Raw genomic sequence first — 15126 nt, 5'->3', positions numbered from 1 at the left:
TGTCCTATCCATTTTACACGCAATCTTCTATGGTCTTGATCTTTAAGGTGAGTTTCCTGCAAGAACCCTATGTCTGCTCCCAGTTTTCTAAGGTGAGCTAAAATATTTCCTCGTTTTACAGCCCCATTGAGTCCTTTGCAATTCCATGAAACAAATTTTACAAGATTTTGTGGCCCCGTTAATCCCCCATTCTTATCACTTGACATGATCATATTCAAAAACAAAACAATTGACTTCTTTCAAAGTTTTTGTAAGGCTACTTGTAACAAAAAAATGAATTGGAAAAAAAAAAAGTGCAGGTGGACAAACAACAAACCTGAACAATAACTTCTGTTCCCTCTTTAAACTCTCTGAACAGACAGTTCCAACAGAACTTACTTTAAGAGAGCAGTTATACAAATGAAGAACTCCTGGATCTTCCAATTCCAAGAGGAATGTGAACATTTGACTTACCACTAAGCTCCATAACATATTGTGCATATAAAAGAAAACTTACTTCCCAGCTCTTACGCTCAAATATACTTATTGAACATTAACATTTGTAGTTGTATTTAGAACCAATAGTCATTGTTTACCGCTCCTCCTGTGAAAACAGCGCGTTGGTCCTGATGAATTTCTCAGCTGACGGTGGATCATTGAATTAATGGAAAATGCATAGACATGCCGCGACTCCAACTATTCGAATGTTTTGCCTACGGCTTCTGTTTTCCAGGTCAGCGCACTTGTCGCGTAGCTTCTTGTAGTCACTCGCTAGTGTTTGGTATTCCTTTTCAATATTGACTAACCTGTCGGATGTATCACTGAGGGATCTTTCCATTTCTTTTTGTGTATTCGCCATGTCTATTTGACTTGTTGAAAGCTTGTCTACTCGTTCAGTTAGTTCGTTCCGTATAGTTTCAATGTCTGTTTTGGTCTGGTCTCGTAAAACGGCGATATCATCCCTTATTTCTTTGCAGTGGCTTTCAATCTCACCTCTAATGTCGCCTCTTGTGATTTCTCGGTACATTTCAAACTGTTTTCGCAGTTCTGTGCGCAGCATCCCCAGGGAAATGGGTCCCTCATCACTCGTAGAGTCGGTGTTAGCTTTAGCATTAGCTTTAACATTAACGCTAGCTGCCTCATTCTTGTCTCCGCTGGAGAGCGTATCAACTTCTATGGTCGTCTGTGTGTATTTTTTTCCTTTCCTGGTGTCCATATTTTATTTTCAAACGTGTGTGACCTCAAACATGAATGAAGAAGAGCCTGAGAAATAAGATGTATATGATTTTTGTTCGGAGCTGGTCACTCTCGCTGCCTGCTCCATTTGACCGGAAGCGGAAGTCCATGTCCTAGTATTTTAGTCATTAAATGTTCATATCTGAAATACGTAGTGAGTATATATGAAAAGAATAACTTAACAAAAACCTATATGCTAAGAATGAAAAGTGAGCAGTCACCACTTGCTTGATTCTGTTCATTGTTAGTAAAATGATGTCTTTATAAAAATTAACCATGCATTCAAACAGTAAAGAGCAGGCATGAGACAATACACTAAAGCCATGATACGAGACATATCCCTCTACAGGCTTCACAAGATGATAGTGATGAGAGTGTGTTGACACAAATTAAACCGCTGCAATATCTATACAATTGGGCCATAATCAAAGTTTTTAATTTTTTCCCCACATTTATCTTATTCTATCAACTAACACCAATAATCTATAGACTCTGAAATTAGAACAGGATGTTTCTGTAGCAAAAAGAAAGGCTTTTATTATACTGATTATAATTAAAAAGTTTTTTTATTTTTTATGAATTGATGTTTAATTTTATTTGATGCCAGCTGTTCTGATGAGAAAAAGGATTAACCTATTGAGATGATGTATTTTCCCTGTTTCTGTTAGGAAATTACTAGCCAGATATAGCTACACTATAAGCACAGAGAAATGGAGGTGAGAGTCAGTGAAGTAGTTGCTGCAGTTTTTTATTGCAGAAGAAAAGTTGATCAGGATTTATAATGTAATGTGTAACTTTCCCCTGTTATTAACATATAATTTTATTTTGTTTTTCAGTGGAGCTGCCATAAAGCTATTTCATGGCACTGTTATTAATGTAGAAAGATTGTTTGATGGTAAATTTTGCCCCAAATGATTAAAATAACAAATTAGTGTCATCACCACTCCTACTGCTGTCTGACATCCATCTGAAATGCACAATGCGTCACACTTACCACTTTAACTGATGAGGAAAACCATCCTGACTTTATTTTGTATATTTCCTCACCCCAGGCAATTAATTTGTGGTTACGCCACTACCAGCACAAAACACAGTGTGCTTCTGAATTGTTTTAGACGTGAGTGTGACTTACATCTCTTGCAGCACACAGGCGTTACTTCTAACCTGCATTTCGGACTGCGTTCAAGTCAACCGCGATAGAAACTGTAGTGCACATATACACAACGGTTTATGGTAACTATCTTTGCATGGCTTCACTTTGGATATCTGCTGTGAATTCTGGACAGTTTGAAAATGTTGAGCAGTAGTGTACTACGAGCCGTTTCAGTGTTATTTTTTCCAAGTTCACGCAGGCCAAATGAAACAAGACTGTGGACTATTAAGTAAGTATGCTTCGAGGCAGTTAGGATTCCACTCACAAACATCTTGCTCTCTATGCTACTACGTCTGCTGCTGCTGTCTAGTGTGTAAGAAGAGGCAGAGTCATAATGAATATTAAAAAGAAATATCACGGGATATACGATATGATACAAATTCATCTCACCAGTATTTTGTATCCAGATTTGCGAGACAGTGAAATTCTGTCTCATGCCCGTTCTATAATGTTGTGCAGTAAACTCCAGAGAAAGAGATCAGACTCACCAGCACCCAGCTGTGTCTCCATGAAGAGTGATGAATCTATGGAGCCTCCTCGGAACTTTAAAAATGGAAACCCTTCATGTGCACACAGGTAACATCCCATAGTTCTCATAGCTTTACTTTAATTAGGCCCTAAAGCTGCTACAGTACTTTCACTAAACATTTTAGAGTAATGAATATCAATAAATGTGCAGTTCAGTTTGTCACATCATGACGCTGTGAAACACTGAACTGCACATTAGAAATAGGGACTCCTCATCTGTACACAGGTAACATCCCATAGTTCTCATAGTTAAAGTCAGTCAAAAATTGTAAAGGATGTATATAAAGGACTTCCTATAATGTTGTACAGTAAACAACAGAGAAGGAGATCAGACTCACCAGAACCCAGCTGTGTCTCCATGAAGAGTGATGAGTCTATGGAGCCTCCTCGGAACTTTAGAAATAGAGACTCCTCATCTGTACCCAGGTAACATCCCATAGTTCTCACAGTTAAAGTCACAGTTAATGGCTGTGCTACACAATCATTAGCAGCTGTTTTGAATTATATTATAGTCACTTGGTCTTTAGTGACACTACAAAAGTATTGACACTTACAGTATCAGCGTTAGATGAAATAGTGTAAACATTAAGGTCAAAATGTCTTAAATGTTAAAACAAGAAATGCTAATGTCAGCAAAAAAAGAGGAAACAATATATTGACACTACTACTACTACTAATAAACATTAAGGAATTCTAATAGGAAATAGACATTTTGAAAATAATATGATAAATGTAAAAACCAGGCTGTAAAATGTAATAAAACAGACACATGTATTCAAAACTGATTCTAAAATTAATAGTAAGTGCAAAGTAACAACATTGTTGTTTTGTGCTAAAATCCAGGCACCAAAGAGATCATTGTTACTTTGCTGTGTCTTTGAGTATTTCTGTAAAATATGATAGAAAATGGAGACCCTGTATATAAACACAGGCAATGACTGTTTACCATAAATCATATAACTGACATTTATTAATGTATTTATTAACGATAATAAAAATCAGCATTTTCCTCAGCCTAAACTCCTCCCAAAAACATGTAAGTAGGTCTAGTGATAATTAAATTGTGCCTATGTGTGATGGACTGAAGTCTCATCCACATTGCAGTAGAATTCTAGATAGAGTTACAGATTTTTATACCTGTGAACCTTTCTAGCAGGCTTTTTAAATTAATAAATATTTATTATTAGATATATAAAATAAATAAAATAAGTATTTGCATTTATTTAAAACGTTATCTGTTCATTGTGAATGATGTTTTGTTATATCCCTAATGAGCACATACCCCTCCAAAAGTATTGGAACAGCAATGCCAACTGTTTTGTTTTTGCTATACACTGAAGACATTTGGGCTTGAAGTTCATCTAAAGATGAGTATGAGGCAATAAATCAGAATTTCAGCTTTCAGTTCCTGAAAGCTAAGGTGCTGTGTTCTAAGTTGTTTAACACACCTAGATGTAAATATCAGGACATGAAAGCTGAAATTCTGATCTATTGTCTCATACTCATCTTTTGCTCTCAAACTCAAATGTGTTCAGTGTACAGCAAAAACCGAAGAACTGGCTTTGTTGTTCCAATACTTTCGGAGGGGACTGTAGCAAGCAAAAAACTAGAAACCCTAAAATTAAAATGGGCACTTTTTTTTTCTCCAGGTCTACAAAGTTGGTGAATTTAGAGCTGTGGATTCTGGACAGTTTGAAAATGTTGAGCAGTAGTGTACTACGAGCCGTTTCAGTGTTATTTTTTCCAAGTTCACACAGGCCAAATGAAACAAGACTGTGGACTATTAAGTAAGTATGCTTCGAGGCAGTTAGGATTCCACTCACAAACTTCTCGTTCTCTATGCTACTACGTCTGCTGCTGCTGTCTAGTGTGTAAGAAGAGGCAGAGTCATAATGAATATTAAACAGAAATATCACGGGATATACGATATGATACAAATTCATCTCACCAGTATTTTGCATCCAGATTTGCGAGACAGTGAAATTCTGTCTCATGCCCATTCTATAATGTTGTGCAGTAAACTCCAGAGAAAGAGATCAGACTCACCAGCACCCAGCTGTGTCTCCATGAAGAGTGATGAATCTATGGAGCCTCCTCGGAACTTTAAAAATGGAAATCCTTCATGTGCACACAGGTAACATCCCATAATTCTCATAGCTAAAGTCACGGCAGAGCAAAAGGCCTTGTTACACATTGTTTTATCCAGTCCAGTGTCATTAGCAGCATTTTGATATTTATTGGTTTATGTTATACTTTAATTAGGCTCTAAAGCTGCTACAATACTTTCACTAAACATTTTAGAGTAATGAATATCAATAAATGTGCAGTTCAGTGTTTCACAGTGTCATGATGTGACAATAAACGTAATAGTAATGGCTAACAGAATAATGAAAACAACCAATAACAAGTCAGTCAAAAACTGTAAAGGATGTATATGAAGGACGTCCTGTAATAATGTGCAGTAAACCCAAGAGAAGGAGATCAGACTCACCAGAACCCAGCTGTGTCTCCATGAAGAGTGATGAGTCTATGGAGCCTCCTCGGAACTTTAGAAATAGAGACTCCTCATCTGTACCCAGGTAACATCCCATAGTTCTCACAGTTAAAGTCACAGTTAATGGCTGTGCTACACAATCATTAGCAGCTGTTTTGAATTATATTATAGTCACTTGGTCTTTAGTGACACTACAAAAGTATTGACACTTACAGTATCAGCGTTAGATGAAATAGTGTAAACATTAAGGTCAAAATGTCTTAAATGTTAAAACAAGAAATGCTAATGTCAGCAAAAAAAGAGGAAACAATATATTGACACTACTACTAATAAACATTAAGGAATTCTAATAGGAAATAGACATTTTGAAAATAATATGATAAATGTAAAAACCAGGCTGTAAAATGTAATAAAACAGACACATGTATTCAAAACTGATTCTAAAATTAATAGTAAGTGCAAAGTAACAACATTGTTGTTTTGTGCTAAAATCCAGGCACCAAAGAGATCATTGTTACTTTGCTGTGTCTTTGAGTATTTCTGTAAAATATGATAGAAAATGGAGACCCTTTATATGAACACAGGCAATGACTATTTACCATAAATCATATAACTGACATTTATTAATGTATTTATTAACGATAATAAAAATCAGCATTTTCCTCAGCCTAAACTCCTCCCAAAAACATGTAAGTAGGTCTAGTGATAATTAAATTGTGCCTATGTGTGATGGACTGAAGTCTCATCCACATTGCAGTAGAATTCTAGATAGAGTTACAGATTTTTATACCTGTGAACCTTTCTAGCAGGCTTTTTAAATTAATAAATATTTATTATTAGATATATAAAATAAATAAAATAAGTATTTGCATTTATTTAAAACGTTATCTGTTCATTGTGAATGATGTTTTGTTATATCCCTAATGAGCACATACCCCTCCAAAAGTATTGGAACAGCAATGCCAACTGTTTTGTTTTTGCTATACACTGAAGACATTTGGGCTTGAAGTTCATCTAAAGATGAGTATGAGGCAATAAATCAGAATTTCAGCTTTCAGTTCCTGAAAGCTAAGGTGCTGTGTTCTAAGTTGTTTAACACACCTAGATGTAAATATCAGGACATGAAAGCTGAAATTCTGATCTATTGTCTCATACTCATCTTTTGCTCTCAAACTCAAATGTGTTCAGTGTACAGCAAAAACCGAAGAACTGGCTTTGTTGTTCCAATACTTTCGGAGGGGACTGTAGCAAGAAAAAAACTAGAAACCCTAAAATTAAAATGGGCACTTTTTTTTTCTCCAGGTCTACAAAGTTGGTGAATTTAGAGCTGTGGATTCTGGACAGTTTGAAAATGTTGAGCAGTAGTGTACTACGAGCCGTTTCAGTGTTATTTTTTCCAAGTTCACGCAGGCCAAATGAAACAAGACTGTGGACTATTAAGTAAGTATGCTTCGAGGCAGTTAGGATTCCACTCACAAACTTCTTGTTCTCTATGCTACTACGTCTGCTGCTGCTGTCTAGTGTGTAAGAAGAGGCAGAGTCATAATGAATATTAAACAGAAATATCACAGGATATACGATATGATACAAATTCATCTCACCAGTATTTTGCATCCAGATTTGCGAGACAGTGAAATTCTGTCTCATGCCCATTCTATAATGTTGTGCAGTAAACTCCAGAGAAAGAGATCAGACTCACCAGCACCCAGCTGTGTCTCCATGAAGAGTGATGAATCTATGGAGCCTCCTCGGAACTTTAAAAATGGAAATCCTTCATGTGCACACAGGTAACATCCCATAATTCTCATAGCTAAAGTCACTGCAGAGCAAAAGGCCTTGTTACACATTGTTTTATCCAGTCCAGTGTCATTAGCAGCATTTTGATATTTATTGGTTTATGTTATACTTTAATTAGGCTCTAAAGCTGCTACAATACTTTCACTAAACATTTTAGAGTAATGAATATCAATAAATGTGCAGTTCAGTGTTTCACAGTGTCATGATGTGACAATAAACGTAATAGTAATGGCTAACAGAATAATGAAAACAACCAACAACAAGTCAGTCAAAAACTGTAAAGGATGTATATGAAGGACGTCCTGTAATAATGTGCAGTAAACCCAAGAGAAGGAGATCAGACTCACCAGAACCCAGCTGTGTCTCCATGAAGAGTGATGAGTCTATGGAGCCTCCTCGGAACTTTAGAAATAGAGACTCCTCATCTGTACCCAGGTAACATCCCATAGTTCTCACAGTTAAAGTCACAGTTAATGGCTGTGCTACACAATCATTAGCAGCTGTTTTGAATTATATTATAGTCACTTGGTCTTTAGTGACACTACAAAAGTATTGACACTTACAGTATCAGCGTTAGATGAAATAGTGTAAACATTAAGGTCAAAATGTCTTAAATGTTAAAACAAGAAATGCTAATGTCAGCAAAAAAAGAGGAAACAATATATTGACACTACTACTAATAAACATTAAGGAATTCTAATAGGAAATAGACATTTTGAAAATAATATGATAAATGTAAAAACCAGGCTGTAAAATGTAATAAAACAGACACATGTATTCAAAACTGATTCTAAAATTAATAGTAAGTGCAAAGTAACAACATTGTTGTTTTGTGCTAAAATCCAGGCACCAAAGAGATCATTGTTACTTTGCTGTGTCTTTGAGTATTTCTGTAAAATATGATAGAAAATGGAGACCCTTTATATGAACACAGGCAATGACTATTTACCATAAATCATATAACTGACATTTATTAATGTATTTATTAACGATAATAAAAATCAGCATTTTCCTCAGCCTAAACTCCTCCCAAAAACATGTAAGTAGGTCTAGTGATAATTAAATTGTGCCTATGTGTGATGGACTGAAGTCTCATCCACATTGCAGTAGAATTCTAGATAGAGTTACAGATTTTTATACCTGTGAACCTTTCTAGCAGGCTTTTTAAATTAATAAATATTTATTATTAGATATATAAAATAAATAAAATAAGTATTTGCATTTATTTAAAACGTTATCTGTTCATTGTGAATGATGTTCTGTTATATCCCTAATGAGCACATACCCCTCCAAAAGTATTGGAACAGCAATGCCAACTGTTTTGTTTTTGCTATACACTGAAGACATTTGGGTTTGAGGTTCATCTAAAGATGAGTATGAGGCAATAAATCAGAATTTCAGCTTTCAGTTCCTGAAAGCTAAGGTGCTGTGTTCTAAGTTGTTTAACACACCTAGATGTAAATATCAGGACATGAAAGCTGAAATTCTGATCTATTGTCTCATACTCATCTTTTGCTCTCAAACTCAAATGTGTTCAGTGTACAGCAAAAACCGAAGAACTGGCTTTGTTGTTCCAATACTTTCGGAGGGGACTGTAGCAAGAAAAAAACTAGAAACCCTAAAATTAAAATGGGCGCATTTTTTTCCTCCAGGTCTACAAAGTTGGTGATGTTGTATTTAGCACGGTGTTCTCTAAATATTAATGCACTTACTACAATTATTGTAGTAAACTTAGGACTAGAAATATTTAGACTACAGTATTAAAGTGATGAGAGTTAGGTTTTTAACAGCTATAATATTTGTTCCCAGAGTTCTACAGAAGTCAGGAGACAGAAGAGAAAAGAACATCATCACAGCTACAGGGTAAAAACCAACAACATGACACTGACACTGACACACTGACATTACATCCCTCTCTGTTTTTTTCCTACATGATTAGATTAAATTAAACATACTACTGAATTAAGCAAATCCTTAAACTCCAGTAATTAGACCCCATGTCTCACCATGTCTTCCTACTTCACCCTGTCACAGACACGACCCAGAATCTGCTGCTGTAAATGAATTCCAGAAAAAGTTGAAATTAAATCTGATGAAGAAATTTCAGTGTTTAAATGGAGTGATAATAAACCAGGAAAACCGAACACTCCTGAATGAGATCTACACAGAGCTCTACATCACAGAGGGAGACAGTGGAGACGTCAATAAAGAACATGAGGTGAGACAGATCGAGGCAGCATCCAGGAGAACAACAACAGAGGAAACACCAATCAAATGCAATGACATCTTTAAGCCCTCATCTGAACAAGACGAACCCATCAGAACTGTGCTGACGAAGGGAGTCGCTGGCATCGGAAAAACAGTCTCCGTGCAGAAGTTCATTCTGGACTGGGCTGAAGGGAAAGCTAATCAGGACCTCCACTTCATATTTCCACTTCCTTTCAGAGAGCTGAATTTGATGAAGGACCAAAAACTGAGTCTGATGGATCTCCTCCATGTCTGTTTTAAAGAAACAAATGAAACAGAAATGTCCAGTGTGAAAAAGGTTCTGTTCATTTTTGATGGACTGGATGAGTGTCGTTTTCCTCTGGATTTCCAGAACACAGTGAGAGTGTGTGATCTAAATGAATCAGCATCAGTGCATGTGCTGTTGATAAACCTGATCAAGGGGAATCTGCTTCCCTCTGCTCTCATCTGGATCACTTCCCGACCAGCAGCAGCTGAACAAATCCCCTCTGAGTATGTCCATCGAGTCACAGAGATACGAGGGTTCAATGACCCACAGAAGGAGGAGTACTTGAGGAAGAGAATCAGTGATCAGAGCCTGGCCAATAACATCATCACACACCTGAAGTCATTAAGAAGCCTCTACATCATGTGCCATATCCCAGTCTTCTGCTGGATTTCAGCCACTGTTCTAGAGAGAGTGTTGGGTGAAGCAGAGAGTGGAGAGATCCCCAAGACTCTGACTCAAATGTACACACACTTCCTCATCATTCAGACAAACATCATAAGAGAAAAGTACTCAAAGAAGCAGGAGAGTGATGAAGAAATGCTTCTCAAACTGGGACACCTGGCTTTTCAGCAGCTGCAGAAAGGCAACCTGATCTTCTATGAGGAAGATCTGAGAGAGTGTGGCATTGATGTGACAGAAGCAGCAGTGTACTCAGGTGTGTGTACGCAGATCTTCAGAGAGGAGTTTGGGCTTCACCAGAGTAAAGTGTATTGCTTTGTTCATCTGAGCCTCCAGGAGCATCTCGCAGCTCTGTATGTGCACCTGACATTCATGAAGGAAAAGAGAAATGTTCTTGTACAGAGTCGGGTCTTTAAGACAATTTCTGATGTCCGCGAGAGTGCTGTAGATCAGGCCTTAGAATGTGCATCTGGACATCTGGATCTTTTTGTCCGCTTTCTTCTGGGTCTCTCACTGGAGTCCAATCAGAAACTCTTACATGCCTTAGTAACCCAGACAGGAAGTAGCTCCCAGACAGAAAATAGGAAAACAGTACAGTACATCAAGAAGAAGATCAGTAGAGATGTTTCTACAGAGAAATCCATCAATCTGTTCCACTGTCTGAATGAACTGGGTGACAATTCCCTAGTGGAGGAAATCCAACGCTACCTGAAATCTGGAAAACAAAGAAAACTCTCTTCTTCACAGTGGTCTGCTCTGGTGTTTGTCTTACTGACTTCAGCACAGGAGCTGGAGGAATTTGACCTGAGTAAATATACCAGTACAGATAAAATAAGAGAAGAGATTGTTGTGAAGGTGATGCCTGTGATTGCAGCATCAAGGAAAGCAATGTAAGTAGAGCTGAATATAACTGTTATACTGTTACACTGTTAAGAAAATAAATCAAATGTCTTAGCTGTTCAGATGAATCTAACTCTTCATGACACTTTAGACCCTTTCCTTTCTCCTCTTATAAACATTTTAGATCAGACTCTGATGCTTTTCCGTTTGGCATCTCAGACCTTTTACTCCATGTTTATACAAAGCTGTCTGTGATGATGTACGCAGCCAAAAACTCCAGTAAAGCCGAATGAACTCTGAATGTGAATTATTATTACTATTATTATCATCATTATTATTATTATTATTACAGCATTTAAGTAAATTGTGTAGCTGATGTTTGTGTTTTGAAACTGAGACGTTGCAGTGAAAGCTTTCAGGACCTGTTTGATAATTTGCATCATTGTTAGTTCATTATGTGTTATTTCCTTCAGTATCAGGTGTGATACAATTCAAGAAAGAAGTTGGTCAGCTCTTGCCTCAGTGCTCAACTCAGATACCTCCAATCTGAAAGAACTGCATCTGACTGTGAATACACTGGATCTGTCTGAGAATAAATTAGGAGACTCAGGAGTGAAGAATCTCTCTGCTCTGTTGGAGAATCCTCACTGTAAAGTGAAACATCTGAGGTAAGATCTTCTCTCTGAGAGTCACAGTAGCTCACTAAAAGCTGCAGTTAAGAGTTGTATACAGTGTTGTTTTTCAGCTTAAGTGTGCTGTAACAGTAAAACATAGAGAACAAATATATTAGTTATTAAAATTATCACTTATACTTTAAACTAATAATTAAATGCACTTAGAATTAGATACATATGTATAAAAAATACAGTTAAACAGTATTTTGTAAAACATGAACCAGCAATACCTTTACACCACTTGCAGATTAAATGTCAGTAATTCTCAGTAACAGCAGTAATAATTGGTCAGTGTTAATAATGACTTGTGATTGGACAAGTGAAGGGAGACAGTCCAACACACACATCATCTTTAAAGCAAGTATTAATCCAAGATGAAAATCTGTTGATGAAGTGTGTGTCATTGTGTCTCTGCAGCTTGTGTTGTTGTCCTCCATGTTGTTCAACTTTTTTGTTGGACTTTGCTTTTTTTCCTACTTCGGCAGAAGTCATCCCGCTAATGTTATGAGACTCTTTCCATTTTATTGCTCCGATGTAAATATTTTGGTTTTACTTTAGAGAATTATCAATACGTATCTTAACCACTCATTTCAGTTTGATAGTTATAAGAGTCATCGGGACTTTTGTGTTTAATTATATGGCAGTGTTCCGTCGTAGTGGCGCGGTGTTTTTGAGTGTATTTATATTTCACTTATGACGTCCTACTGATGATACTGACTGTCACAATAATGTGAAGCACTTTATTTTATTACTATTACTATTATACATTATTTCATTTTCACTCTTATCATTGTTCTTTTTTTCTGTGACTAAGAGGCTGGGCGGAGGCTGGTATGTTGGACACTAAAGTGGCTCTCCCCTGCCATAATTTAATGTATGGCATATCTTGCAGTGCACGTTACATCCACCATGTTCGTTTAGGTGGCTGGGGTTGGGGACCTAGCAGACATATTTTGTTCGTATGCCTTATCGTTTTCTTTGTTTATTTTAAACGTGATTATCTTAATTTATCTGGAGCTGCGTTCTCAATGCCTCACCTAAGTTTCCTTATGGCTGACACCAGCTCAATGGGAAAGGTAGGGTGCATGGTTCATTTTGTTAACTGGAATGTTAAATCTTTGAATCATCCTGTGAAATGGAAAAGGGTACTCTTAGACCATGACCATCTAAAAGCAGACATAGTATTTCTTCAGGAGACTCATCTCCGAGTGATGGACCAGATTAGATTAACAGGAGGATGGACAGGGCAAACATTTCATTCAAGTTTTAATTCCAAAGCAAGTGGGGCAGCAATTATAATACGTAAGAATGTACCATTTGTAATGTATAGACTCAGATCCCACGGGGTGATATACCATTGTGGTGGGGAGACTGTACGGGCTCCCCATTATTTTAATGAACATTTATGCTCCAAACTGCGATGACAATACTTTCTTTACTCAGGCTTCCTCCCGAATTTCCAGTATAGACACTTGCCACCTTATCTTAGGGGGTGACATGAATTGTGTCCTTTCTACAAAGTTAGATCGCAGTTCATCTAGAGCATCCCCTGAATCCAAATCATCTCAAACAATTAATCTCTTCCTACAGACATATGGTTTAACTGAGATTTGGCGGTTCTGAAACCCTATTTCTAGGGGCTATTCCTTTTTTCTTCGGTTCATAACTCATTCTCGCGTATCGATTATTTTTTTTATTGTTGATAGACTTCTCCATATGATTGTTGATTGTTGTTGACCACTCTATAGTCATTTCGGACCATGCCCCTTTGAAAATGAAGTTATGCATTCCAGGCGTAGAACCTGGATACCGCCTATGGAGGTTCAATCCCCTTCTTCTTTCAGGTGAAGTTTTAGTGAATTTTATTAAATCAGAGATTGACCTCTTTTTGTCTCATAATAAGACGCCCGGGATGTCTTTCTTAACAATTTCATTTCAACAGATCGTTTCGTATGGTTCAATGCAAAGGAAAGCCACCATGGAGCGTCTTAGAAAGCTAACTGATGATATTTTGAAGTTAGATATTAGATACAGCCACTCACCATCGGATGACATAGTTAAACGACGTCTGATGGTTAAGACGGAGTTTGATCTTCTTTGGACACGTCAGGCAGAGAACCTTACATTAAAATCGAGACAAATGTCCTAAGAACATGGGGAGAGGGAAAGTTTTAGCGTATCAGTTGCATCAGAAAGCGTCCAATCAGTATATATCGGAGATTAGTGATGAACAAAGTAAAAAAACACAGATCATATAGAAATAAATTCATGCTTTACAAAACATACTGCACAAAACATGCACCTAAGCAGTTAGAACAGTAAATTATTGGCCTTTTGTACACTACTTACCAGAAGATTAATACTGTTTAAATGGAAAGACCCCCTTCCTCTGACTTTCCTTCATTGGATTAGAGAGATCATGCAATATCTTAAACTAGAAAAAAAGCACTTCTATAAGTCGCTCTGGATAAACGATTCTGCTAAACGCTGTAAACACGTTAAAGATAAGCAATTTAAACTCAACAGTATATTCCAGATATAAACTTGCAGTAATCCATGCAAATGATATGATTTGAAGTTGATCAAGTCAAGGTTTTCATTAGTTAGTTTGGGTGAGTGGTGGTGCAACAGTTAAATCTATGGGTTACTGATGAGAAGATTGGGCTCTTTAGCAAAGCCCTTAACCCTCTGTGCTCCAGGGGCGCTGTATCATGGCTGATCCTGCGCTCTGACCCCAACTTCCTAACAAGCTGGGCAACGCAAAGAAAATGTAGATGTGACAAATAAAGGCAACGTCTTATACACAAATATACACACACTCAGGAGCAAGAGTAGAATACGAATTAACAGGATTTTCGTGAATATAAAATTTCTTGTGTAAACACTCATACAAACAATTTACACACAAACCTGTTCATATCCAGCTTGATAAATGAGGTGCATTGTTAATTAGAATAAGCAGATGATATTAAATCCTCATGTCATTCTGAATAATAAAATCCCACACACATCATCTTTAAAGTAAGTTTTAAACCAAAAGGAAACTGTGTTGATGAAGTGTGTGTCATTGTGTCTCTGCAGGTTGCGTGGTTGTGGTGTCTCAGATGAAGGCTGTGCTGCTCTGACTTCAGCTCTGAGATCAAACCCCTCACACCTGAGAGACCTGGAGCTGTCTGAGAATAATCTAGGAGACTCAGGAGTGAAGTGTGTCTCTGCTGTACTGGAGAATCCTCACTGTAAACTGGAGATACTGTGGTAAGATCTCTGAGAGTCACATGACCTGCTCCTCAGTAAGACACATTCTCTAATAGTGAGAGTGAAGCAGAGGTTTTAGGTTCATCATCAATGTCCTGAGGAGGAAGATTGTTTCTTTTCACTGCACACTGATGATTTGTCACTGATGAGTCTTTGGGTCAGATGTACGTATGTGAGAAGCTGCAGCACAAAACGTGACTTGATGTGACTGCAGTGTGTCTAAAATTACTGTAAAATTGACTAAAACATTGTAAGT

The 15126-nt window shown here is 37.2% G+C and overlaps 1 protein-coding gene across 4 annotated transcripts in view; it reads left to right on the top strand.

Annotated features, from left to right (window-relative positions):
* Positions 1–15126, top strand: part of LOC128317066 (NACHT, LRR and PYD domains-containing protein 12-like) — a 215553-nt gene that overhangs the window by 5307 nt on the left and 195120 nt on the right. The window contains exons 1-13 of one of the 4 annotated variants that reach the window (XM_053231358.1): positions 60–2597; positions 2828–2944; positions 3206–3322; positions 4546–4683; positions 4914–5030; positions 5359–5475; positions 6693–6830; positions 7061–7177; positions 7506–7622; positions 8997–9050; positions 9222–10991; positions 11415–11609; positions 14697–14870. In XM_053231358.1, coding sequence (XP_053087333.1) covers positions 2509–2597; positions 2828–2944; positions 3206–3322; positions 4546–4683; positions 4914–5030; positions 5359–5475; positions 6693–6830; positions 7061–7177; positions 7506–7622; positions 8997–9050; positions 9222–10991; positions 11415–11609; positions 14697–14870 — 3260 coding nt within the window. In that variant the 5' untranslated portion in view covers positions 60–2508. Of the gene's footprint in view, positions 1–59; positions 2598–2827; positions 2945–3205; positions 3323–4545; positions 4684–4913; positions 5031–5358; positions 5476–6692; positions 6831–7060; positions 7178–7505; positions 7623–8996; positions 9051–9221; positions 10992–11414; positions 11610–14696; positions 14871–15126 lie in introns of those variants that run through there. The other 3 variants (XM_053231357.1, XM_053231359.1, XM_053231356.1) reach the window with 3 other exon arrangements.

Source organism: Pangasianodon hypophthalmus, chromosome 29 (genome assembly GCF_027358585.1).
Source record: "Pangasianodon hypophthalmus isolate fPanHyp1 chromosome 29, fPanHyp1.pri, whole genome shotgun sequence".
NCBI lineage: Eukaryota > Metazoa > Chordata > Actinopteri > Siluriformes > Pangasiidae > Pangasianodon > Pangasianodon hypophthalmus.
Note: the sequence above shows the minus strand (reverse complement) of the source record. Positions and strands in the feature narration are given on the sequence as shown.